Source organism: Garra rufa, chromosome 17 (assembly GCF_049309525.1).
Source record: "Garra rufa chromosome 17, GarRuf1.0, whole genome shotgun sequence".
In the NCBI taxonomy this organism is placed as follows: Eukaryota; Metazoa; Chordata; class Actinopteri; order Cypriniformes; family Cyprinidae; genus Garra; species Garra rufa.
In genome coordinates this window covers 31,574,728-31,601,178 of record NC_133377.1, presented here as the reverse complement: position 1 = coordinate 31,601,178, position 26,451 = coordinate 31,574,728, and the positions used below count along the sequence as shown (strand labels likewise).

General features: G+C 38.9%; 3 protein-coding genes across 3 annotated transcripts; all 3 read left to right on the top strand.

The window, feature by feature from the left end:
• The first annotated feature begins 188 nt into the window (after window positions 1-188).
• LOC141290169 (formyl peptide receptor 2) lies at window positions 189-7,683 on the top strand. Its single transcript, XM_073822370.1, has 3 exons — window positions 189-379; window positions 3,474-4,026; window positions 6,736-7,683. The coding sequence occupies exons 2-3, from the start codon at window positions 3,475-3,477 to the stop codon at window positions 7,237-7,239; spliced, it is 1,056 nt and encodes a 351-aa protein (XP_073678471.1). The 5' UTR covers window positions 189-379; window position 3,474; the 3' UTR covers window positions 7,240-7,683.
• Window positions 7,684-17,963: 10,280 nt separating this feature from the next.
• LOC141289172 (formyl peptide receptor 2-like) lies at window positions 17,964-19,090 on the top strand. Its single transcript, XM_073821278.1, has 2 exons — window positions 17,964-18,488; window positions 18,593-19,090. The coding sequence occupies exons 1-2, from the start codon at window positions 17,964-17,966 to the stop codon at window positions 19,088-19,090; spliced, it is 1,023 nt and encodes a 340-aa protein (XP_073677379.1).
• A 3,356-nt stretch (window positions 19,091-22,446) lies between these two features.
• LOC141289173 (formyl peptide receptor 2-like) lies at window positions 22,447-23,580 on the top strand. Its single transcript, XM_073821279.1, has 2 exons — window positions 22,447-22,995; window positions 23,095-23,580. The coding sequence occupies exons 1-2, from the start codon at window positions 22,447-22,449 to the stop codon at window positions 23,578-23,580; spliced, it is 1,035 nt and encodes a 344-aa protein (XP_073677380.1).
• The last annotated feature ends 2,871 nt before the right edge of the window (window positions 23,581-26,451 follow it).

Sequence of the window (26,451 nt, the reverse complement as noted above, 5' to 3'; positions counted from 1 at the left end):
TTTTCAGCAAGTTTTCAGTTTTTGGTTTGGCTATCCCTTTACATCCCCCCTGAGGCATAATAGAGTAAACACACATAAGTATTTATGTTTCTGTGTTTGTTCATCTGTGTCTCCTCCCTCTTCCTGTTTGCCTTCTCTTTGTCTGTAAGAAGACACTTAATAATCACATTTTGAAAAAGGGGAGAAAAGGCTTCAGAGACAAGGAAAGCGGCTGGAAGTGATGTCAATGAACCCGTCACTTATGTATTTGCCTGCATGCTGAACATGACCTAACACTCATACTCAGTCTCTGCTGGACACATTCACAAATGACTATGCAGTGGTGTTTTCTTTAAACACTGATTGTGCTAACTCGTTTTTTGAACACAATTTCACTGAGGTAAGAACACCCACAGCAATTCATTATTCGTTGTTATAATCAGTTTTTTTATTTTTTATTTTTTTATTACTAACATTTTCCAATGCAGTTTACACTGTGCAATAATTTTATCGCATTTTTGTATTTTACATACCATTTAATGAGATTTTTAACATAAGCTGTTAAATTGCCTATCTCTGACTTAAATTGTAATGCCCTATTTGTGTCTTTCTTATTCGTATTTACTACTGCTTTCTGTCTTAACATGAAAGGAGAAACACAACTTACTCTGATGGAAAACAAGAATCATTGGGTTTTACAGCGTGGGATTTAGTACCATTTAATTTACTACTTTCTTGCCAGAATTACGCAACTTCTAGTGCGAGTAAATGCTAAATAAGAGGTTGTGAACTACATGATTCTGCAGAGCAATCCAAAATATATAACTCACATTAGCTTTGCTTTTAAACCAGTTTTTATATGCTTAAACCTCTTAGTTGCTAGACAACTCATATTTATGGTATCGCTCAAATATGAACATGCAGTGACACTTAGGCTAAATTGCTCACTAAATGGCAGTGTACCAGAAAGATGTTTTCTCTTAGCTAACATTAATTGGAACACATAAAGATTGCAAGTTTTATGAAATGTGATGCTTTTTCATGAATGCATGAATCAGGTGCACAAAGATGTTTCAGAATCTGCAACTGTGTGCCATTTTTAAAACATTGATTTTCTTTCACTTCTGTATTTCGCTGAAGGTGAAAGGTTCAGTTTTTTTCCCCCTTTTTCCAGACAGATATTTTGAAACAGACTCTGAGTAAGAGCTGGCTGTCTTTTGTCATGTGAGAGCCCAATATGGCTATATTTAAAAAATATATATATATATATACAGTTGAAGTCAAAAGTTTACATACACCTTGCAGAATCTTCAAAATGTTAATTATTTAAAGGGATAGTTCACCCAAAAATGAAAATTTGATGTTTATCTGCTTACCTTGTTCCTCAGAAAAACACAAATGAAGATTTTTAACGAAAACCGGTGCAGTCTGCCAGCCTTATCATGGGTGGGGATGGGCACCAAACCTTTAAAAGTAAACAAAAACATGCACAGACAAATCCAAATTACACCCTGCGGCTCGTGACAATACATTGATGTCTTACGATACGAAACGATCGTTTTTTGCGAGAAACTGAAAAGTATTTATATCATTTTTTACCTTTGATACACAGCCACGTCCATCTGTCATGAGCACGAGTTTGGTATCAGTCACGTCACATGTGCACGCGCTCTAGCGTAGAATACGCAAACGCCATAAGGGCAAATCAGTGAAAAGTCCCGGATGAGTTTGCGCAAGCAAACGTAATCTTTTAGCTTTAAATCGATTTAAACAATCAGGAGACGAGCAAGTGGTTACCATTTTGAATAGCCGCTATACCCACACTCTCTGTGCTCTGTGTAAGCAATGAGTGTCGTATTCATGCGACAGATCGCTTCCGGCGTTTGCGTATTCTATGACAGAGCGCATGCACATGTGACGTGACTGATGCTAAACTCGTGCTCATGACAGGTGGACGTGGCTGTGTATCAAAGGTAAAAAATTATATAAATACTGTTCAGTTTCTCACAAAAAACGATCGTTTCGTGTCTTAGGACATCAATGTATCACGAGCCGCAGGGTGTAATTTGGATTTGTCTGTGCATGTTTTTGTTTACTTTTAAAAATTTGGTGCCCATCCACACCCATGATAAGGCTGGCAGACTGCACCGGTTTTCATTAAAAATCTTCGTTTGTGTTTTTCTGAGGAAACAAAGTCACCTACATCTTGGATGCCCTGGGGGTAAGCAGATAAACATCAAATTTTCATTTTTGGGTGAACTATCCCTTTAACCAAAATAAAAGGGATCATACAAAATGCATGTTATTTTTTATTTAGTACTGACCTGAATAAGATATTTCACATAAAAGACATTTACATATAGTCCACAAGAGAAAATAATAGTTGAATTTCTAAAAATGTCGAATTTTTTTTTTTGTGATAGTTGCTCATGAGTCTCTTGTTTGTCCTGAACGGTTAAACTGCCCGCTCTTCTTCAGAAAAATCCTTCAGGTCCCCACATATTCTTTGGTTTTTCAAAAATGTTTAACACAATGCATTATGAGCCAGGGGTGTAAACTTTTGACCAGAATGAAGATGTGTAAATTTTTCTTGTTTTACATACAGTAAATATCTTTTTTTATTTAGTCCTGCCTTTCTGATGCTACAGAAGATACATGTTTCCCAGAAGTTCAGTTTATCCTGATCTTTAAATAAAAAAAGTTTTCACCGCTCGGCTCTTAATGCATTGTGTTTCCATCTGAAGCATCAGTGAGTGTTTAAACCTTGTGTAATAGTTGCATATAAGTCCCACAGTTGTCTTCAGTGTGAAAAGATGGATCTCAAAATCATACAGTCATTGTTGGAAAAGGGTTCAAATACACAAAAATGTGTGGGATCTGAAGGATTTTTCTGAAGAACAGCAGGCAGTTTAACTGTTCAGGACAAACAAAGGACTCTTTAACAACTATCACTAAACAAACAAACAAAAAAAACAACTAGTGCATGTAAACTTTTGAATGGGGTCATTCTTCTAAATTCAACTATTATCTTCTCTTGTGGACTATATTTATACATCTTACATGTGAAATATCTTATTCAGGTCAGTACTAAATAAAAAAATAGCATGCATTTTGTATGATCCCTCTTATTTTGGTAAAATAATTAACATTTTGCAGATTCTGCAAGATGTATGCAAACCTTTGACTTCAACTGTAAATATTTAAAGTATAATTTCAACTGTACTTAAATAATATTTTACTTACCACCCCATAAATGCACAAGAAAAAGGTCTTGGGTGAATAATATTTGTAGATGCTCATATTCTTTAATCATATTTACTCACTTCTTATTGTTTAGTTCTTGGGAATTATTTAAACATACCTACATTTGGTATTACAGAAATCATTTACCCTGTACATGCATTTCTAATTGAACCAGTGACTTTGGCCTTGCTAATCATATGATCTGTGAGTCTCTGAGTCCGTTAAGATGTCCGTCTTTACTTCTCTCTCAGAATGGCCTCCAATGCAACTCTTCTCGTGCATTCCCACTCAGACGTCTCAACCCACCATGAGAAAACTACAGTGGACATTGATGCCATTATGGATAATATTACCATTGTCCTCTATACCATTACCATTATCTTTGGCGTCACCGGGAACTCTTTGGTCATCTGGGTGGCTGGTACACGTCTGAAGCCCAATGTCACTAATGTATGGCTGGTCAATCTCGCTGTAGCAGACCTGATCTTCTGCTTGACCCGTGTAACTTCACTCCTTAAAAAACTTTTCTATGACTACTGGCCTTTTGGACTTTTTCTCTGCAAGTTCAATGGTTTCTTCAAGTACGCCAACATGTTCTGCAGTGTTTTCCTTCTGGCTGTCATCAGTGTGGATCGAGCGCTCTGCATCTGGCGTCCAGTGCTCACCAGAGAAAGACGGACGATATGTGCCGCTCGTGTGGTCAGTGTGGGAGTTTGGATTGTGGCGGTGATCTTTAGCTCACCATACTTTGTTTACAGGCAGGTCTACCTTGGTGACAACAACATGAGCAAGTGCTCACTGGAGGTAAGTACATCTTTGGAATTCGGTCTGAATTCCAATAATTATCAAATAACTATATTTGCATATATTATAATATTGTATATTGATAATTTAATTACGGTGCCTTGCGGAAGTATTCATACCCCTTCACTTTTTTCACATTTTATGTTGCTGCCTTAAACTGCCTTAAATTACTTTCATCGATCTACACTCCATACTCCATAATGTGTTTTTTAACATCTTTGCAAATTTATTTATAAAATAAAAAACTTCAAAGATTCCATTGCATACGAATTCATACCCTTATCTGGGACAGTTTAAATTAAGCTCAGGAACATTCACATTGCTTGTAGATGTTGCTACATTTTGAGTGAAGTGAACCTGTGGCAAATTAATTGAATGGGTATGATTTGGAAAGGCACACGTTTTAATAAAAGGCCACAGTTGAAAATGCATATCAGAGCAAACACCAAGCCCTGAGGTAAAAAAAAAAAAAAAAAGAAAAACTGCCTGTAGAGCTCAGAGACAGGATTGTGTCAAGCCACACATCTGGGGAACAGTTCAGAAAAAAATCTGCTGCATTGAAGGTTCACAGAAGCATGTAGTCTCTGTTACCCTTAATGGAAGAAGTTTAAAACAACCATGACTCTCCCTAGAGTTGGCCTCTTGGCCAAACAAAGAAATTGATGGAGAAAGTGGTTAGAGTGGTGACTAAGAACCTGATGGTCACTCTAGTTGAGCTCCATGATCATACATGCAGATGAGAGAAACTTACAAAAGGACAAACATCACTGCAACACTTCACCAGTCTGGTCTTTATAGTGGTGTGGCAAGTCTCAATTCTCTCCTCAGTGAAGACACATGAAAACTCGGAATTTGCAAAAAAGCTCATAAAGGACCCTCAGACTGTGAGAAACGATTCTCTGGTCTGATGAACCTCAATTCCAGGCATCATGTTTGGAGGAAACCAGACCCTGCTCATCACCTGCAGAGTACCATCCCAACAGTAGTGTGTAGGTAGCAGTGCTCGGGCGGCTTGCCACAGTACTTATGCAATGTACTTCAGTTTTTTTATTTTTAATACATTTGCGAAGTTGTGACAGTTCTGTTTTTGCTTTGTCATTATAGATTATGGAGTGTGGATTGATGTGAAAAAAAAAAAAAAAGTAATTTAAAGGTTGTATCAGCGATTTCTAGCCTGAAACATAAAGCGTCAAATTCAGCTGACCTTTCATCACGATCCGCTCGCTGCCTGCCCCATAAATTGGGTGCGAGATATGCCAAAAAAAAAACAATCGGCACTACCAACCTTTCCACACATAAACAAACAGTGTTCCAACCAATCAGCGTCAGGGGTTTGGTGTTGTGGACTTTCGCTCCGCCTCCCTCACATCCCAGCACCAGTAGGAAAGTCCACAACACCAAACCCCTGACGCTGATTGGTTGGAACACTGTTTGTTTATCTGTGGAATAGTTGATAGCGCCGATAGTTTTTTTGGCATATCTCGGACCCTAGGCTGACCAGAGAGACACGGTTTTTTCACAGACAATTTATGGGGCAGGCAGCGAGCGGATCGTGAAGAAAGGTCAGCTGAAATTGACACTTTATGTTTTAGGCTAGAAATCGCTGATACAACCTTTAAAACGGTTTAACATAAAGCAGCAACATAACAAAACTTGAAAAAAATAAGGGGTATGAATACTTTTCCAAGGCTTTGTAGATAGATAGATAGATAGATAGATAGATAGATAGATAGATAGATAGATGTGCTGGCTGGCTGGTTAACTATTCAATAGTTTCTTCTTTTTGTGTGGTTAAGAGGAAAAATGCATGCCTTTTTTTTATTTGATTCACTTTTCAGAAGTTGCTAAAAGTTGCCAAATACATTGTAAAAATAGCTAAATTTTTTGATAGGTGATTTTTGAAAAAAATGCTAAGGTAGTCTGAAAAGCTGTTAAATCTAGCTACAAAATTGCAAAGTTGGCAACATTGATTGTGAATGTTTGACACAAAAATGAAAATATCAACAAAAAACATGGACCACTTTTACCCCGTTTAAAAACACAACACAGGGTGGAGCAGCCATTTAGAGGTCATTTATGGTAAGAATGTCACAGCATGTACCGCTATTTTGAAAGTGATGTGTGAAGACCTTCATTCATCTTTAGAGCACAAATTAAGATATGTTTAATGAAATCTGAGAGCTTTCTGACCCTGCATAGACAGCAACGCAACTGACACATTCAAGGCCCAGAAAGGTAGTAAGGACATTGTTAGAAATAGTACATGTGACATCAGCGGTTCAGCCGTAATTTTATGAAGCTTCGAGAATATGAGAAGAAATTTTTGAATAAAGTCATTATTTTAGTTTTCTTTGTTCACTAAAAATATTCACGTAGCTTTATAAAATTACGGTTGAACCACTGAAGTCACATGGTCTGTTTTACTGATGGAAAAACATGAGGGTAAGCAATTAATGACAGTTTTAATTTTTGGCTGAACTTTGAGCAACCTGTATAAGTAAGCTAAATGCAGTTGTCAATCCCGAACACTGACAGTGTGGACATCTTATTCTTTCTTATTTCCATACAACTTTATTTAATAACTAAATGTGCCACATCAGATAAGTTCTCGTTTTTGTCTGAACTGTCCCTTTAAACATGTACTTTCTCATAGCATACTAAATTTAAAATAGTTTGTCATCATTCAGAAATCTGATTTGCTTTTTGCAGGTAAAAGAAGCATCAAAAAATGACAATTCAGCAAAGAACGCCTTGTACAGCATTCGCTTCTTATGTGGATTCCTGTTCCCTTTCCTGGTCATCCTTTCTTGCTACATTCTAGCTGGCATTGGGATACGCAGAACAAGGTTCTCTGGTAAATCGAGGCCTCTCCGGATTCTCGCTGGACTGGTCTGTGCCTTTTTCATATGTTGGGGCCCCTACCACTGCTTACTGCTCGCCAAGATGGTGGACAAGAAGAGCCAAGCTGTTAAAGTGGGCCTGCCTATTGCTAAGGGCTTCGCGTATTTCAACAGCTGCGTGAACCCGTTGCTCTACTTCTGCATGGGACTGGATGTTAGGCAACGCTTCAGACAAAGCATATCAGGGATTTACCGCAGAGCGCTTATGGAAGAAGGCCACACTTCGCAGTCACAGGAAGGCACTGTGGAAGAAAGCTGTAATTCTATTCCAAAGATCGTTCGAGACAAACCTGAGGGCATGACTAAAGTTTAAACGAGTTTGATTGTAATCTAATTTTTGTTTTTTTTAGCAGTGGGGAACAGTGGGGAGGCTGTTATGTAAACGATGATGAAATTCAAATGTGATTTTTTTTTTTTTTTTTTGTGCTTATCATTATACTACCAGACTATTACTAAAATAATGTTGATCTTGATGTTTTTAAGTTTAAGGCAGCTGGTTCAAGTTTTAAGTTCAAACCAGCTGCCATGCTTCAAAAAATACCTAACCAGCTAATGCAGTCAACATGTATATATTTGTGAGTGTGGTTTTGACATTTATGCCATGCAAACTGATAAATGTTTTTGTAAATGACAGACTTCAGAATTAGAAACAGTGGTTTTCACAAGTCTGCTTCTGTGACCTCTTAACATTACATGTGAACCACTGTTTAGCAGCTACTACATTTCCTTTCTCCAAAGCCAATAAACTCTGGTCAGGTTTCCTGAGAAAGTCTCTTGATTTAATGAGTAATTCACTTCATATTAAGAGTGCCAAAACCATAGACATTTGTTCCTCTTTTCTGATCAACATATTCTAAACCTTTTTATATTCTCACAACTTACTTAAAGCCCTTTTCGAGGAAAGCCTGTTACTCTACGGCTATATTTGCAATGCCTCTGAGCAGATATTTCATACAAAAGTTGTTTCTTTTGTTCAAACAGCATTAAATTGTTTATTGTTTTACATTAAAAAATTGTTAAAAGGATAGTTCACCCAAAAATGAAGATTACGCAGTGATTTATTCACCCTCAAGCCCTTCTTGGTGTATGTGACTTTTTTCTTTCAGATGAATACAGTCCGAGTTATATTAAAAATGTCCTGGCTCTTTCAAGCTTTATAACGGCAGTGAATGGCTATTGAGATTTTGATGTCCAATTAAAGTGGCTGGGTGTAAAAATATAACCCAGCGTTAAAAATGACCCAGCAACTTAGTTACAGAAAAAAAATACCCAGCACATAGTTAAAAAATATTAACTAGGTACTTGACCCAACAAGTTAAGCCCAGCATTTGGGTTAAAAAAATAACCCAGCACCGTAAAAAATCCATTCACTGCCATTAAAGCTTAGAAGACCCAGGACATTTTTTAATATAAGTCCGATTGTATTTGTCAAATACACCAAGGATGGCTTGAGGGTGAGTAAATCATGGAGTAATTTTCATTTTTGGCTGACCTATTCCTTTAAATCTAATGTAGCATAACCCGTAATCGTTAATACACAAACTGAAAGTCAAATACACCAAGGATGGCTCGTGGGTGAGTAAATCATGGGGTAATTTTCATTTTTGGGTGAATTATTGCTTTAAATTTAAATGCAGCACACCTTCAACTTCACATGCGTTAATGAGCAAGCTAGATGCACGAATGGCAAACTACATATTTTTGACTGCTGACTGGCTTGAACTGTCATTTCTGATAATGATTGGTTGCATACGCGGCTCTTTATTTACATTAGCTGCATTTTTGAAGGAAGCGAATGACATTGTGCCATCTGAATAATCATTCTGATCCATTCTTTTTTTTCTGATGAATATGAAACCAATCTTGTTCCTTTTCCTTTCTGTGTTATTGGTAATGTAAAATTCCCCACCTTTAAGCTCCTGCCTCGTCTGTGGGATTGGTTTGGTTTTTGGTTTTTATTTATTTATTGAGTGCTGTGGGTTTTGAACCCTGATAGTGTCACGACCACACACAAAGGGAGAAGGTGAGTATCTTTCAAGGTATTTATTAACAAACGTGCACAGTACAACACACGTGCAATCGGGTGAAATAAGGTCTCTGTGGTCAAATCTTCAAACAAACACAACAGGTGAGTTCAAGTTCATAAGGATCATAGCGTTAGCAATAGTCACTTCCCTTTAACACGATTAACGTGTATCACAGGAGAACATCAGAGCAATCCACGAGGAGCACAGGAGAACATCGGAAGAATCTACGAGGAGCACAGGAGAGACAACAGGAGGGGGAGAAGATCCACAGAGAAGCATCCATGCAACTTCGATACCAGCCGATGAGTGAGTGGCAGAGGTAGGTATATAAAGGGTGTGGTGATTGCCGGTGCAGGTGACGGTGATTAGTATTCTGGTGATGGTTCACGGGTGTGCTGTGGTGGTGATTGGCTGGTTGGTGGAGGATCGTGGTGATTGGGGCTGAGGGAACGTGCAGAGGGTGTGACATCACCCCCTCCTCCACGGGTGACTCCTGGCACCCAAGAACGGCGACGGGGACGACCACGACCTCTGGGAGCTGGGCGTTCGGGATGTTGGCGGTGGAATTCCTCGAGGAGAGTCGGGTCCAGGATGTCGTCACGGGGTATCCACGATCTCTCCTCGGGTCCGAACCCCTCCCAGTCCACTAGGTACTGGAGCTGGCCGTTCCGCCGCCGGGAGTCTAGGATTTCTTGGACTTGGTAGATGTTATCTCCAAGGATCTCTGGCGGGTCGGGAGGAGGAGGTGACTCCGACTCTGTGGAGGAAGGGAACAGGGGTTCAGTGTGGCGCTTGAGTAGGGAAACGTGAAACGAGGGGGCGATTCTGTAATGTGGAGGTAGGTTTAGACGGTAGGTGACAGGGTTGATCTGTGAGTGCACGGTGAAGGGCCCTATGTAGCGGGGACTCAGCTTCCTACTGGGCAGCCGGAGGCGTATGTCTCGAGTGGACAACCATACCTGGTCCCCGGGGAGGTAAACTGGGTTGGGTAACCTACGGCGGTTGGCATGTTCCGTATGCCTCCGTACTGCCCGCTGGAGATGGACGTGCGCTGAGTCCCACACCCTCTCGCTCTCTCGGAACCAGTGATCTACCGCGGGCACCTCGGAGGACTCTCCAGTCCATGGAAACAGAGCTGGTTGATAACCTAGAATGCATTGGAATGGGGTTAGACCAGTAGAGGTTTGACGGAGGGAATTTTGCGCATACTCAGCCCACGGTAGATACTGGCTCCAGGTGTTTTGATGTTGGGAACAGTACGTCCGAAGGTAGCGGGAGATTTCCTGTATTTTCCGTTCGGTCTGCCCGTTCGTTTGAGGGTGATATCCGGATGACAGGCTGACTGTGGTACCCAGAAGTTGGAAGAAGGCCCGCCAGACCCTGGAAATGAATTGGGGTCCCCGATCGGACACGATGTCTTCTGGGAGTCCGAAGTTCCGGAATACATTGTGGAATAGTGCCTCTGCGGTTTCTAGTGCTGTGGGGAGACCTTTGAGAGGTATTAATTTGCAAGCTTTCGAGAATCGATCGACTACCACTAAAATTGTGGTGTAACCCTGAGAGGGGGGCAGGTCTGTGGCGAAGTCAATGCCCAAGTGTGTCCAGGGTCGGCGGGGAATAGGTAACGGTTGTAATTTACCTTCGGGTAAGCGGCGTGGGGTTGTGTTGACGGCGCAGACCGAACATCCTTGGACGTACCGTTCCACTTCCCTGCTCATGTTGGGCCACCAATATTTCTGCTGGAGGAGCGAGAGGGTTCGCCTGCTGCCAGGATGTCCTGAGCCGGGGGACGTGTGCGTACTATCCAGCAGAAGGGGTCTGAGACGGCTTGGGACATAGACACGACCCGGGGGAAGCTCCGGTGGTGCAGGTTCCTCGAAGGTGGCTGGCACTAGAGGAAGTGGATAGGCGAATTTCACCGTGGCGTCGTTGAGCACCCGGTAGTCAATGCAAGGTCTGAGCCCACCATCCTTCTTGGGGACGAAGAAGAAACTGGATGCTGCTGGGGACGTGGAAGGTCTGATGAACCCCTGTTGGAGAGCCTCCTGGATGTAATTCTCCATGGCTTCCTGCTCAGGACGTGAGAGGGGGTAGATCTTCCCGTGGGGTAGTTTGGCGCCTGGCAGCAGGTCGATACTACAGTCCCAGGGCCGGTGCGGTGGTAGTTGTGTGGCCCGTTCCTTGCTGAAGACATCGGTGAAAGACTGATAGACGGGGGGAATGGTGGTGGCGGATTGAGTGGCAGGGCTCTCTATGGTGGTGGCGTGCAGAGGGATAGGACGGTATGGAGACTTTGCATCTGACGAGGAAGGATGGTAGCCGTGGTCCTCACACGTTGCGCCCCACTCCAGGACCTCTCCTGTGCTCCAATCTATGCGGGGTTGGTGCTTAATGAGCCATGGTCTGCCCAGGATGACATCCACGTTGGCTCGCGGGAGTACTAGGAGGGTCAGATGTTCCCGGTGGTTGTGTTGGGAGACGAGGGTCACTTTTCTGGTCCGGCGAGATATCTTACCATCGCCCAATGGTGAGTTTTGGATTGTGGTTATGTGGTATGTGACCTCATTTTGAACGGTGGGAATTCGATGTTTAGCAATGAAGTGTGATGAAACAAAATTGCCAGCCGCTCCGGAATCCACGAGCACATAGATGGGGAGAGTACGAGAGTTTACTATTAGTTTAGCGGTAATATGGGGTAAGAGAGACATGGCCGGAGTAATAGATACGGTACTCACCATTGGACGAGGCGGGCGGACTGGACAGGCACTGATGAAGTGAGAGGCTTCTCCACAATATAGGCACAGATGATTATTAATTCGTCGTTTCCTCTCCGCAGGATCCAGGCGATAGGAGTCAGTAATCATAGGCTCCTCCGCGTCTCGTTGGGGTGACGGTGTTCGGAGTGGAGGGAAGCCGGGTACAGACTTTGTAGAAGGACACGCTGAGAGATGTTGAGAAATGCCTACTGCCTTCTTAATAAAGGTTTCCAGCGGTACGTTGTCATCGTAAATAACCATATGCTTGCGGATCTGGGGTTTAAGCCCCTTACGGTAGGCTGCTAGGAGAGCTACTTGGTTCCAACCACTGGTGGCCGCTAGGGAGCGGAAGCGCAGGGTGTATTCATGGATATTGGACGCACCTTGATTCAGAGTGATCAGTTCGTCGTGCACGGAAAGGGGAGTGAGAGCAGCTCCAAACACGTCCTTGAAGTGGGCAGCGAAAGCATTATAGGAGATCAACGCATCGCTCCGTGAATTCCAGAGTGCAACCGCCCATTGAAGTGCGTGCCCAGTGAGGAGGGAAATCATAAAATATATTTTAGAAATTTCGTTCGGAAACTGGTGTGCGTTGGCTTCGATATAGAGGGAACATTGCAGGAGGAAACCATTGCAACCACCCGGGTCTCCGGAATAGTTCATGGGGCGAGAGAGGGGCGTGTTGGAAATCGTCGTTGGAACAGCCGGTAGAGATTGACGAAGGACGTTTACCATATCCGAAAAGGAGTCGGGGGTATCTTCTGTGATAGCGGCGCTCGCCTCCATGAGAGACGTGGTGTGTTATTACTTTTGGGCTGGTATCCTGTCACGACCACACACAAAGGGAGAAGGTGAGTATCTTTCAAGGTATTTATTAACAAACGTGCACAGTACAACACACGTGCAATCGGGTGAAATAAGGTCTCTGTGGTCAAATCTTCAAACAAACACAACAGGTGAGTTCAAGTTCATAAGGATCATAGCGTTAGCAATAGTCACTTCCCTTTAACACGATTAACGTGTATCACAGGAGAACATCAGAGCAATCCACGAGGAGCACAGGAGAACATCGGAAGAATCTACGAGGAGCACAGGAGAGACAACAGGAGGGGGAGAAGATCCACAGAGAAGCATCCATGCAACTTCGATACCAGCCGATGAGTGAGTGGCAGAGGTAGGTATATAAAGGGTGTGGTGATTGCCGGTGCAGGTGACGGTGATTAGTATTCTGGTGATGGTTCACGGGTGTGCTGTGGTGGTGATTGGCTGGTTGGTGGAGGATCGTGGTGATTGGGGCTGAGGGAACGTGCAGAGGGTGTGACAGATAGGGTTTATATTCTTGAGTGTTTGAGGCTATTTTCCTTTTCCTACCTGCCTGAATGCAGTCTGATGTAAGTCATTTTTTCTTGTAAATACTGTTTCTTAAGCCACCAGAAAGTTCTGCTTTTTGGGTGGCAGAACCATTTTAAAAATGTTAGCCAGTGGCTTGGTGGCTCAGAAAAATAAAATCAGCATAGTCTCCTTAACAAGTGCAGTCGTTTTTTTTGTTTAACAAGCAAAATTGGTTCTGAGAAAGTAGTTTAAGATGTGGTCATAGGGGTATTTTTAATGGGTGGTGAAGGGGAAGTGTAACAGTAAAAAAAAGTGTCATATCGGTCTGAATAGTTATGTTTATCATATGAATCCAATTTCCCATTTTCTTCTGAAGTGCCTGTATTCACGTTTTTGATAGTGGTATTTTAATATCAAGCTTTATCAGAAACAATGTCTTTTTGCCACTGTTTTGTGGGATGATGGGTAGGTATGAAATAGTGGTTTTCAGCCGGTGGGTAGGGGCCTAAAAATAGGTCACTGGTCTGTTTTGTCAGTTGAACTGCATGGGAAACTAAAGCCAAATACAATGAAATAAAATGCAGCTTATTCAGCTGAGCAGATAGCAACATGGATTGTGTGCATGAGATATATCATCAGTCTCAAAAAACATGAACCAAGTATGCAAGGTTAAAGAAAATATGACCCAGACTGTTCTTTATGCAAAATCTGGACCTTGAAGCAAAACCATTTCAGGATCATTGGATCTCAGTAACATTGGCTTTTGTGTCTTAAATATAGCATTCAGTATTTAGTGTCTGCTTTTACATGTTATTGAGGAACAGCAGTTGGGTACCACATTACACAAGTTTGACTGAATTCATTCGTTTCACACTTCTTCAGAAGCATTTTAGTCTGCAACAGCACTGTGTTGTGAGACTGAAATACACCCATCAGAAATTCCCTGACAGAAAGTCAAAACCTTCTGACAATTGCAGGCAGGAAGAAAGAACTTCTGTTTATGGTTTTTTTCCTCTCTGTTTTTCTCTATGTTCCTTGCGTAATATTTCCCTTTGTCCTTCCTTCCTTATTTGTATTCTTTTACAACTTTTTTGTAATTGGTGACCTTTATTATCCTCATTCATAATCTCAAAAATCATACATTTAAAATAATTACATATAAACTTGGTAAAACAATTTTTTTTTTTTAATAAATGCTATGATGACTTCTTTTTAAAAAAAATTCTATAGTTTTAGAAATAAGTCACAGAAAATAAAAAGACCCTGATGCATGAAAATGCAACAGAGATTCTGCTGTTATATGTGTGTGCCAGGTTATTCCTGGCCATCTTTTATGCACATTGAATGTGGCCTTCTGTGAAAGTCTGAAGAGGAAGTGAATTTTCACAACAGTGTGTTTTCATTTTGTCTTTGCACTTGCATTTACTGAACCACCACACAAACAAAAAATACAAGCGAGAAACAATGAACAAAATTAAAAAATAAAGAAGATATTTTGAAAAAAGAAGTAGAACAAGAAATGTAACATAGCATATAGGTTGCAAATGCAATAATAATAATAATAAAAACATCACGAAAATTGGTATGGTTGCAGATATATTAGTTTGATCATTTTTCTTAGAATAACTTTGGTAACATGAATTCACAGTCCACAGTATAAAGTAATAATTTTTATGTTCTAATAGTTTTGTTAAATGATAATAGTTATCTAAAATCATTGTGTTTTTCTGAATTTTTTTTTCTAGTGTTAACTACCATAATCGTGAAAAATAACACATTTATTCTTATATATTTTTCTAGCTCTTAGACACCATCTCTGCCACAGCTGATAAGCATGAAGAACTGAAAGCTGAGGTCAGTTTATGCAACAATCATGCATTTTTCTCTCTCTCTCTTTCTCTCTCTCTCTCTCTCTCTCTCACACACACACACACACACACACACACACACACACATCTACAAACACTGGCTATTTCTCTTTATATCCTGGAATAAATGAATCCTGGAAAGTATTTTTTGCTACATTAGTCATTGTTCACACTTGGACAGAGATACAAACATGCCCACACATGGACACTCATACACAACATTTACCACAGGGTGTAGCCTATCACACTTGACCACAAGCTAGCACTAGATAGATAAATAAACAAACAAACAAGCAAGCATACAAAAAAAGCAAGCAACCAAGCAAGCTGTAAACTATCTAGCAAAGTCTATGGGGTCAAGGTAACTAGCCAAACCTGAATAAAACCTGTCTAATAATCTAACGGGTATTGCAATGTCATCATATTTTTGTGATGATAAACCACTTGAATCAACAGCGAAGAAACAAGTGTTTGTTAATTTAAAATTTAAATAAACAGCTTCACCATTAGAGGGCCACCTCCACTAAAAACTGACTGATATGTCCGTGAAGCTGTGGTTTAAGTTAAACCACAGCATGCTTTTATAAAATGGGTATTCCATAAAAATATGTATTTTAATATTACTTATTAATAAAATAAACATAGCAACAAATAGCCGTGACTGTTTGAAAAAAATGAAAAATACAGTGAAATACACAAACAAATAATTCTTAACAGTCTGTACTTTTAATGAATTGTTTAAACACGGTAATTGCCTGATCTACAAGATGTTACTTTCAGTTATATCAGTTTATATATGTGACCCTGGACCACAAAACCAGCCATAAGGTTAAATTTTACAAAACTGAGATGTATACATCATATGAAAGCTCAATAAATAAGCTTTCTATTGATATATGGTTTGTTAGGATAGGACAATATTTGGCCGAGATACGTCTATTTGAAATCTGGAATCTGAGGGTGCAAAAAAATCGAAATACTGAGAAAATCACCTTTAAAGTTGTCCAAATTAAGTTCTTAACAATGCATATTACTAATCAAAAATTACATTTTGATATGTTTACAGTAGGAATTTTTCAAAAAATCTTCATGGAACATGATCTTTACTTAATTTCCTAATGATTTTTGGCATAAAAGAAAAATCAATAATTTTGACCCATACAATGTATTTTTGGCTATTGCTACAAATATACCCCAGCGACTTAAGACTGGTTTTGTGGTCCAGGGTCACATATGTAGTAGGTATATAGTGTGCATAGTCAACTCTTCAGTCGTTACATATGGGATTACATAATATGGGATTGTGGCAAAGGGATGTAACGTTCCCGTATGTAACGTCTCCGTTCCCGCCTTCAGGCAACGTGGGTTACCTACGTAACCTAGACGTTTCTCCCTGAGGGCCAGTGTTTTCTTAATCGAATAAAAGAAATTCACCTGCCATTAATAAACTTATGTCTGCATGGTTGTCACATGAATGTTTAAAACGAAGTCTTGAAAGATCCACCAATCATTGACATCGAAACTGGAACTGACGCAAGTATTTTGTAAAACCGATAAAGTGGAAAACTATAATATGATAATATAATAAATGATAATAATAAAGGTTGTAAACAACTGTAGATAATTATTAAGGTTTTAATAAATTAACTACATGCACCAGCCTTCTAAAACGAGTGGGGTATAAACATAATAAACATATAAATCTTAATTTGCTGAGCTTATAAGGACTAGTTGACATACAGTGACTATAATAGCCATTCTTTTCATTTCTCTTTCTCTTTTTCTTTATTTCTTTCTTTTTATATATTCCTTTTTTATTTTTTAAACCATGCTTAATTGTTTCTTCCAGGGTATAAAAGTGTCAGCACACATATTATAATACAACCACATTTAATCTTGTGTTTTATGGTTTTACTAGAAAACAGTTAAGCTATAAATGTGTGAATTCGCTGTCAGTACTGTAGCAACACCATGGTTAATTTTGTAGTTACTATGATTTTACTTTCAGTACTGTAGTATTTTAGTTATTGTCATTTCACTAAAAACATAGTTAAATCATGGTCATTCTAGAAAAAAAACATAGTTAAACCATGATTCATTTTTGTATGGGGCAACCAGAAGTCTCACCCATGGGCTTACTTCTGCTTTTGAAGAACCAGCTGGACTGGGCAAACTACCTTTCCTTCATGACCTTCAGCAAATATAAAAGACATTTTTTGTGAGTGTATAATTTATACTGATTTCTGCTATTAAATATAGGCCATTATTAAATTCCTCATACACATATTGTGTCAAAAATATTCATTGTTCATAGTGTTAAATACATAGCACACAGTTTAACAATTTTAATGCCACTGTAAATTATCTGTACCTAGATATCTGCAGAATTTGATGAGTTGTAGGTAAAACTTGTCTCCTCCTTCTTCCTGTATGTCTTCACTTGTTGCTAAAGAACATACTATAAAATGACTAGGCAAAAGATGCAGTAAAAAAAAAAAAAGCAGCTGCAAGTAACATAAATGAAGTCGCTTGTATATTTATTTGCGCACTGGTGATACAGTGACCATTTAACACTCAGACATTGTCTATGCTGAACATACTGACAAAGGATTTTGCGATGCTATCCTGACACTGTGTGCAGGTAAGAAAATAGCAATTCATCACTAGATTTAGTTTTACCAAGACATTTTACAATATAGGCTAAGGATAAAACATTTTACTTTTAAATAAAATATAAGAATGTAAATAAAATACATTGATTAAAGTGTGAATAGGGTCAAAATGTCAAATAAGTGTTATTGGTTACCTGATTTAGCAGGGAAATTCAAAATCTATAGCTGAAATCGATGTTTCTTCTAAGTAAACCCTATCAGTTTTATAACATGTACTCTCTTGGTTGCCTGCCAACTCTCATCATGCTTATCTAAATGTGAAGTGAAGCTTGTGAGACTATGCTTATAGTGTACAGATTGTGTGGACAGATCAAAGTTGAGTGCATAAGTGTATGAAAGCTGAAAAAGCACTTTTTAAGGATTTATCTGTTTTGCTTGTAGAATGACCTCCAATACAACTCTTTCCCTTCACTCCAACTCCAAAATCTCAATGTCCTATGAGAAAACAACATTGGACATTGTCTTCTACACAATTGTAGTTCTCCTCGGCACCGCCGGGAACTCTGTGGTCATCTGGGTGGCTGGCTTCCACATGAAACCCACCGTCACAAATGTTTGGCTGATCAATCTCGCTGTAGCAGACCTGATCTTCTGCCTGACACGAGTCACTTCTGTCATTAAAAGCATTTACTATGACAACTGGCCTTTTGGACTTTTTCTCTGCAAGTTCATTGGTTTCTTCAAGTACGCCAACATGTTCTGCAGTGTTTTTCTTCTGGCTGTCATCAGTGTGGATCGAGTGCTCTGCGTCTGCCATCCAGTGTTCACTAGAAAACGGCGGACGTTATGCGCTGCTCGCTTAGTCAGTGTGGGAGTTTGGATTGTGGCGGTGATGTTCAGCTCACCGTACTTTGTGTACCGACAGATCTACTTTGACAAGAACAACTTGAGCCACTGCTCATTCAAGGTCAGAACGGCTTTACAAATTCCTACATTCCTACAAATTGCTACCTTTCATTAGATTGCATAAAGATTATCTTTAATATCATGTATTCTTAATTTCATTTTCAGGAGAAAGGAGCAGCAGAAGCAGGTGGCAATTCATCAAAATATGTCTACTACTGCATTCGTTTTGTTTGTGGATTCTTGCTGCCTTTCGTGGTCATCCTAATCTGTTACATACTAGCCGCTGTTGGGATTCACAGAACGCAGTTCTCTGGAAAATCGAGGCCTCTTCGGGTTCTTGCTGTATTGGTTTGTGCCTTTTTCTTATGTTGGGCCCCGTACCACTTTCTTGGGCTGGTCAAGTTAGTGAATAAAGATAACAAGGCAGTAAGAGAAGGATGGGCTAAGGCTTCAAACTTAGCCTATTTCAACAGCTGTGTGAACCCGCTGCTGTACTTCTGCATGGGACTGGATCTTAGTCGACACTGCAACCAAAGTTTGTCTGGTATTTTTCGCAGGGCGCTTATGGAGGAAGGCCATAGTTTCTCACGGCGAGGCACTAGAGAAGAAAGCTGTAATTCCATTTCAAAGACTAAAGATGTTGAGTGTGAAACTAAAGTTTAAGATGTAATTATCTAATATCTAGACTAATATCTAACCAAATGAAAAGTGAATCCACCTCAGTGCCTGGTCTTCTGTCTAGCTTGAATCAGATTTGTAATATACTACTGTTACCACACCTCAAGACAACGATCCGATTGTATATATTAAGGCATTTTTCAGCTCATTCAGCGCTTCCGTTGCTAATTCCAAAAACCTCATTTTAGACCTAGTAACGATGCTTGAGCAGTTGATAGCAGACTAATGTAGTTAATAATGAAGTTTAAACAGACAGATGGAAAGAGAGAGAAAGATTACACTTGTGAATTACTTCTCTGAGTCTTGCATCTCTCAAAAGTGATCGACAGCATCATCTCTACTAGTGAAACTTTAAGTTCATTTTCTTCAGGACCACACCAATGTTCAACCAGGTCGCATTCGAAGGCTGCATACGTCATCGAGGCTGTCTCATTTCAGAAAAGCAAGTAGGACACTTCAAATGCGACCTTCGAATGCGACCTTCTTTCACAGAAATTTGAAGGATGCATGAGATGTATCCTTTGCTACTACAGACAACCCACAATTCTTTGCGTCGCCGTAAACAACTGTCGTTAATTTGAAAAATAGCGGCAACTGCAGATGTACACACAAGCTAAGATGTGGTGTTTATCATTTAAATCGGTAATAACGGATAAGGTTGTTCTTAATATCCTCCTATTTTTTTCTCTAACAGATATGCTGCAGCTCTTGAAACATTGAATAAAATAAAACAAGTAAAAGCATTTTTTTTCTTCAAATTACTTTACAAATTTAAAAATAATTTTCCTTCATTTAAGTAGTGTGAGAGTGCAACGATGCTCTAAATTTGTTTGCATAGTAACGTGATAAATCCTGTTTCATTTTCCAACTGTCCTTTTTTTCTTTCCTCCCGTCCTACGAAGGCCGTCTCGTTTTTGTTCTAAGGTAAGGACACTTATATACACATCCTACAGAGGATGCAACCTCCGGAGGATTCGACCTCCGGAGGGCGCAGCCTTCCAAATCAGACACAGCTATAGACTTTTATTTTATTGTTTTGCTCTCTTCCACTTCGCTCCCTGTCTAAATACTGTCCCTTAAAATAAAAGGCAAAAATGTCAAAAAAGAAAAGAGCCAGCTTCCTCTTTTATCGACATTTCTGCTCCATGCATCGGCTATGTTGCAGCCGTTGTTATAGCAACAAAAAGACGCCCTCTGCTGTATCGCATCCAGATTTTTTTGTTACTAAAAAAACGCGTCTGTCAACTTTTTCTTGTCAAAAAAGACGCCAAGTGTGAACACAGCCTAATGCGGTATAAGCAATTTTTTACTACAAATTTTTATGCAATAATTGTACATTTTTATAACTGGTTATGTTTGCCTACACATGTTCATTTGGTAATTAACAGGATGACACAGACAGGAAGAGAAAGCATTTCATTTTTTATTATTCATTTTATTCCTGTAACATTTGCCTTTTCCAATAAATACATAGTGTGTGAAAAAAAGGACTATGGTGCAATTACTATTCATTAGAAAAAAAATGATAAAGAATTTCACTAGTTCAAATTCTGATGTCTTCTGTGATAAAAAAGGTGAATCAAAATAGTTTTTAATGTCATTTCTGAGCACACTTAAATAAATCAGCTAACATCTGCAGTGACACTGCAACATTAAAGGTTGGCATTTGAGTAATAAATACTATATTTCCCAGAAGTGAAGTTGTGAATAGTTATTTAGCACTTTTTACAAACATACATATAACAGGTGCATCACAAAAAAAGAATTTGTTTAAAAAGTAGAGCCGCCTATAGAGCGTTTTCACGACACGTCATAAATAATTTTGTTTTAGGCTGTACTAATCGGTCAGACCGGGAAAAACATTTGGAGTAGACTGCCAAAAGTTGTAACAAATCAAGGAAAAGAGTGCAAAAAACTGTCCATGGGTGGCCAAACTGAACCAGGATTTCTAGGGCAAGAATTTTGACAACATTCGTGTTTGTTCTTATCATTTCGTTCAAAATATTGTGCCCTTTTATGCTTACTAAGTCCTTCTCTATATGACACATTTTTTTGCTGGTTTAGACATCATAAATTAGCAGATTCAGTAGTACATTAAACATGCAATCCATGCTGTTGTTTACATCCAAGTATCGCCAATATGGCTGTGCATCTGTTGCATTTGTTTTTGATGGTAAGACGCAACCAAAATCACAAAAACGGAAGAGAGGGGTGGGGGGAGCAGTAGCTCATTATCATTTAAAGAGCCATGCACCAAAACAGGTTTGCTGTGAACAGAGCTGTTTTGACGAGGTAAAAATGGTGGAATTACAAAGTATGTTACAGACATTTCACAAACACTCTAATGAATCATACCAACTTGTGGAAAATGGCCATCTGATGTCCTCTTTAAAAACCTGTAACTGTTTAGCTGAACATTAACTCAAATGAACTGTATTTATAACACATTTTTTGTTTTTGTCTATGCCGCCACAGGCCTGTTAAATCAAAAGACTCTTCCAGAGTCTACTTTGTTGTTACATTTTTATGTGTATTTGTCTAAGTATCATATTTGTGCATACAATATAATTACATGAATAATATATGAAGGTGCCAAACCCACACTTCGCCTGCACGTTTGTGTTTACGTAAACAGGCAAAGATGTATCCTCCCTCTTCCCGCTTTTCTCCTTTTTGTGAGCAGTGAAGATGATTATGACTACACTGAAAAGAAGAGATAAGATCAACATTTGATGTCACTGATTTACTAATCAGCATAGAAAAAAAAATAGTCATACTCAGCTTCTGTTAACCGATTCATAGAGGATCATCCACTGTTGTTTTTCCTTAAGATTGATGGTCTGGTCTGATTTGTGAAAACGCTGATTTGTGTAGGTAAGAACATTTATCACCTGATTATCAATGCTTTCTGAAATGTAGTATAAGTTAATTTAGTATTTTTATTTTACTCCACAACTTCTACTTTTTTAATACAGATAACATCTGAAGCAAGGCGACGAAATATGCCTTGGGATAATGTAATTATGATTGATAAAATGCTACATGTTTGTATCTGTGCATTCATAGTCTAATTTCAAATCGGTAACGGACCTACTTTTAATTTACCTTGATTTGAAAACATTTGTGAAACAATGGGTGCTCTTAAAACACATTTACAGTGCAACATGATTTTCTACAGCCTGATATATATATCAGGGTTGCATCTTCTTGCAAAATGATAAGATTTTTTATGAGAATTTTCGGAAACCCATGGCAAATGAACCTTTTAAGTTAGCTTAGAAATTAGAAATTGACATCAAGACATTATCTGTTGTTGATTTATCTGTCTTGATTGTAGAATGATGTCCAATACAACTCTACTCCTCCACACCCACTCTGTGGTCTCAAACCACCGTGCAAACACTACAGTGGAAATTGATGCCATTAAGAATAAGCTTAACATCGTCTTCATCACCATAATTATTCTCCTCGGCACCGCCGGGAACTCCGTGGTCATCTGGGCTGCCGGCTTCCGCTTGAAGCCCACTGTCACAAATGTTTGGCTGGTCAATCTTGCTGTAGCAGACCTGATTTTCTGTCTGACACGAATCACATCTCTCATCAAATTCATTTTATATGACCACTGGCCTTTTGGACTTTTTCTCTGCAAGTTTAACGGTTTCATTAAGTACGCCAACATGTTCGGCAGTGTTTTCTTTCTGGCTGTCATCAGTTTGGATCGAGTGCTCTGTGTCTGGTGTCCAGTGTTGACCAGAGAAAGACGGACGATATGTGCCGCTCGCGTGGTCAGTGTGGGAGTTTGGATTGTGGCGGTGATCTTTAGTTCACCGTACTTTATTTACCGGCAGGTCTACCTTGGTGACAATAACATGAGCCAATGTTCATTCAAGGTCAGAATGGCTGCTCAAATATATAACTATTCACATTTATGCATGCTTATATAATGATGTCATCGTTTTGAATGACTAACATTATCATTTTATTTGCAGCACAAAGGAGCAGCAGAAACAAGTGGCAAATCAGGAAAGTATGCCTACTACTGTATTCGTTTCGTCTGTGGATTCTTGTTGCCCTTTTTGGTCATCCTCATCTGTTACATACTAGCCGCTGTTGGGATACGCAGGACACGGCTCTCTGGAAAATCGAGGTCTCTTCGGATTCTTGCTGTTTTGGTCTGTTCCTTTTTCTTATGTTGGGCCCCGTACCACTTTCTAGGGATGATCAAGCTGGTGAATAAAAACAACAAGGCAGTAAAAGTGGCATGGAGTATGGCTTCAAACTTAGCCTATTTCAACAGCTGTGTGAACCCGCTGCTGTACTTCTGCATGGGACTTGACTTTAGTCGACGCTGCAACCAAAGTTTGTCTGGGATTTTTCATAGAGCGCTTATGGAAGATGGCCAGCAAGGCACTAGAGAAGAAAGCTGTATTTCCCTTCCAAAGACTGCAGATACAAAGTGTGTCACTAAAGTCTAATTTTTTCTGTCTGTTTCATCCTTATTTGTCACGTCTATCAGATAACACCAAATTAAAATGCATTTTATAAATATTTAACAATGAAAAATGTAACTAAATGTCTGGTCTTCTGGCTAGCTTTGATATGTATTTCTTCTGTAATATTTACCAGTGCAATAAATGCAGATAAAGGACGTTGAGTATTGATGCGTAAAATGATTGATTCGAAGTCAGACGGGTGGGGTTAAAAATGATTATACAATTTATTCAATATTCTTCAGATAAAATTCATATATTTCAGAAGGGCAATGTAGAACACAATCCAAACAATTGTCATAAATTAAAGATTAACACAATTAAGAGTCCATAAATCCATTAATCAGGAGTAAACATTAGTTTCAATGTTATATCAATAAGCCAATTCAAATCTGTTCAATAATAGTATACTTCTTTAAGAAGATATACAAATGCAGAAATTATAAGAAATATTGCAATAATAATAATATTTACTCAAAAGTTGAGAATTCCATAAAAGCCAAATTGCAATTAATAAAGTCAAATTTAGTTAAATAGTCTATTAATATTATCAAATCTGAGAAAAATAAGTCTAATAGAAAACTAGACCGTTTCAGGTGCACCCAGAAGAAAGTTGAGAGCGGAGTAAAGGTTGAGAAGGTTGAAGTCTCCGATCTGTCCAGAATAAAATTGCAAGACTTTTTATACCCTAAATCCAGACAACTCAGGAAGTCTGAAGGTCAAAGTCAGTTGAAAATACATCAAAACATCATCTCGTGAATAAACTTGTGATTAGTAATTATAAACTTGGTTGAGTGGACGTGCAGTTTCATTTCTCCTTTTTAGTTTAATTTATATCTTGAGACATTGAGACGTGTTAATGTTAATCTAATTGTCCATCTAGACTGTCTTCATTAAGTACCAAGAATAACTGTTTTGCGGAACTGTGCTTCGGACATCACACACATCTATGTATGTGTAAAATACAGATGAAACATATACTTCGAAGGATGAATAAAGCTTTCAGCACTATATTGAGTAGCTTAATCAATAAGACATAACCAAACTTCTAATATTTCAAGATGATTGTTAATATGTGTTAATATTTCTAAATTTTGATTAAGAACGCAATACTCATGTGTCAGCTCGTGATCTAAAGTGTTATTAATTTGCATATTTGTCCACCAACCCAAACTTTAAAAAGGCACATTTAATAAGAAGTACTTCTTGTTCTAAGAACATCAGTCTGTCTGTCGGAGTTAATGATAGATATGATAAAATGTACGAAAATAACATAGCTACATAGCAACAGCATACAGTCTCATGTCATGTCTCAAAAGGTCACTGAATACATATTCTCAAAAATATTAATAATGATATAAATATAATAATTCATAAGACATATTCATAAAACACTTGATAATGCATAATCCTACATATGAATATGCAAATTCTTGTTAATTTCATAAAGTCGACACATCAAGTATCATTTAATAGAATATGACGTGATTTTGATGTGAAATATTTTTGAAAACTAATTTGTAGTCCAGAACAGATAAAATATTATTTCTCTGCAATTTTACACCTCACCACTAAGTGTCAGCACAATGGAATGTGAAAACCCTAGAATTCCACTCTCTATTTTGTGGCCACTTGAGAACAGGAAAAAAATGTGCAAGGCTGCCCCAGGTATTAAAAACATCAAAGCGCAGCACCATCAGCGAACACTAAATCCATCTCAAATGTTGGTAATTAAAAATTTGGTAGTGTTGCACATTTTATTAATGCAAAGAGGATGTTTATTCTGTAAAAGTTTGCAACTGCTTTTTATCACTTAATTAGAAGCACAATAGGGTTTTCACTACGTGTCATCAATTGGCCATATTGGCGGCACTGAACGTAAACCATGTCACTGAAATAAACGAAACTTGCATATTTATCTGATTATTGCTGCTGAAAATGGTCAATTGTTGTTACGTTTTGGGTTTTACTAATTGGTCTGACCAGGAAAAACATTTGGAGAACTATAGACTGTTAAAAGTTAGAACAAATCAAGTAGAAGAGTGCAAAAAGATGTCTGAGGAATAAAAGGCATTTGTGGTTGGCCAAACTGAACCAGGATTTCCAGGACAAGAATCTTGACAACATTTGTGTTTGTTCTTATCATTTCCAGTCAAATATTAGGCTTATATCTTAATTAATACTGCTAATAGATATCTTTACCACCTATTAACTTTAGTTTGCCAAAATAGTGTGCCCTTTCCTGCTGAAGTCCTTCTCTATAGACCATTTCAAGCGCTATTCGGGGTAAAGTCTAGAAGGGATACAGCTATGGCTACTGGGCATGCGCACATCAGTCTAACGTTATTTTTGTCACACTGTACAACAATAATACTTTTTTTGTATTATAGTAAGGGCTAAGTTTAGGGTTGGGGTAGGTGTAGACGTTAATAAAACACAATCTAATAGGTAGAACAATTAATTTCATTGTTAGTTTCCAGTCTGAGCTGTATACCCTCTAGCCACAACCGCTATTCGGCGGCTTAAGGAAGTGACGTCTTTGGTCCCAGGACGTTTCCGGTTAGTGATCGAGCGCATTGAAAACAATGGCGGGAGGCGTTTTATGAACAGTGGGATTGCGGTCATATATATATACAATTCTCCTGCTTAAATGTCTAAATTAAAATTAAATTCTTGTCGTTCGGGGCTTGGGTGCTCCCTCTGGGCCGGAACTAACATTCTGAGATGCGTTTAACGGTAGATTTCGGAGAAACGTACCCGAGTTGCGGCAGTGAAGGAGAAGGCTGGATAACAACAAGCAACTCTAGGATATTACAGCACACATTTCGATTCAGGCAAGTAAATGTCGTTTTTAAT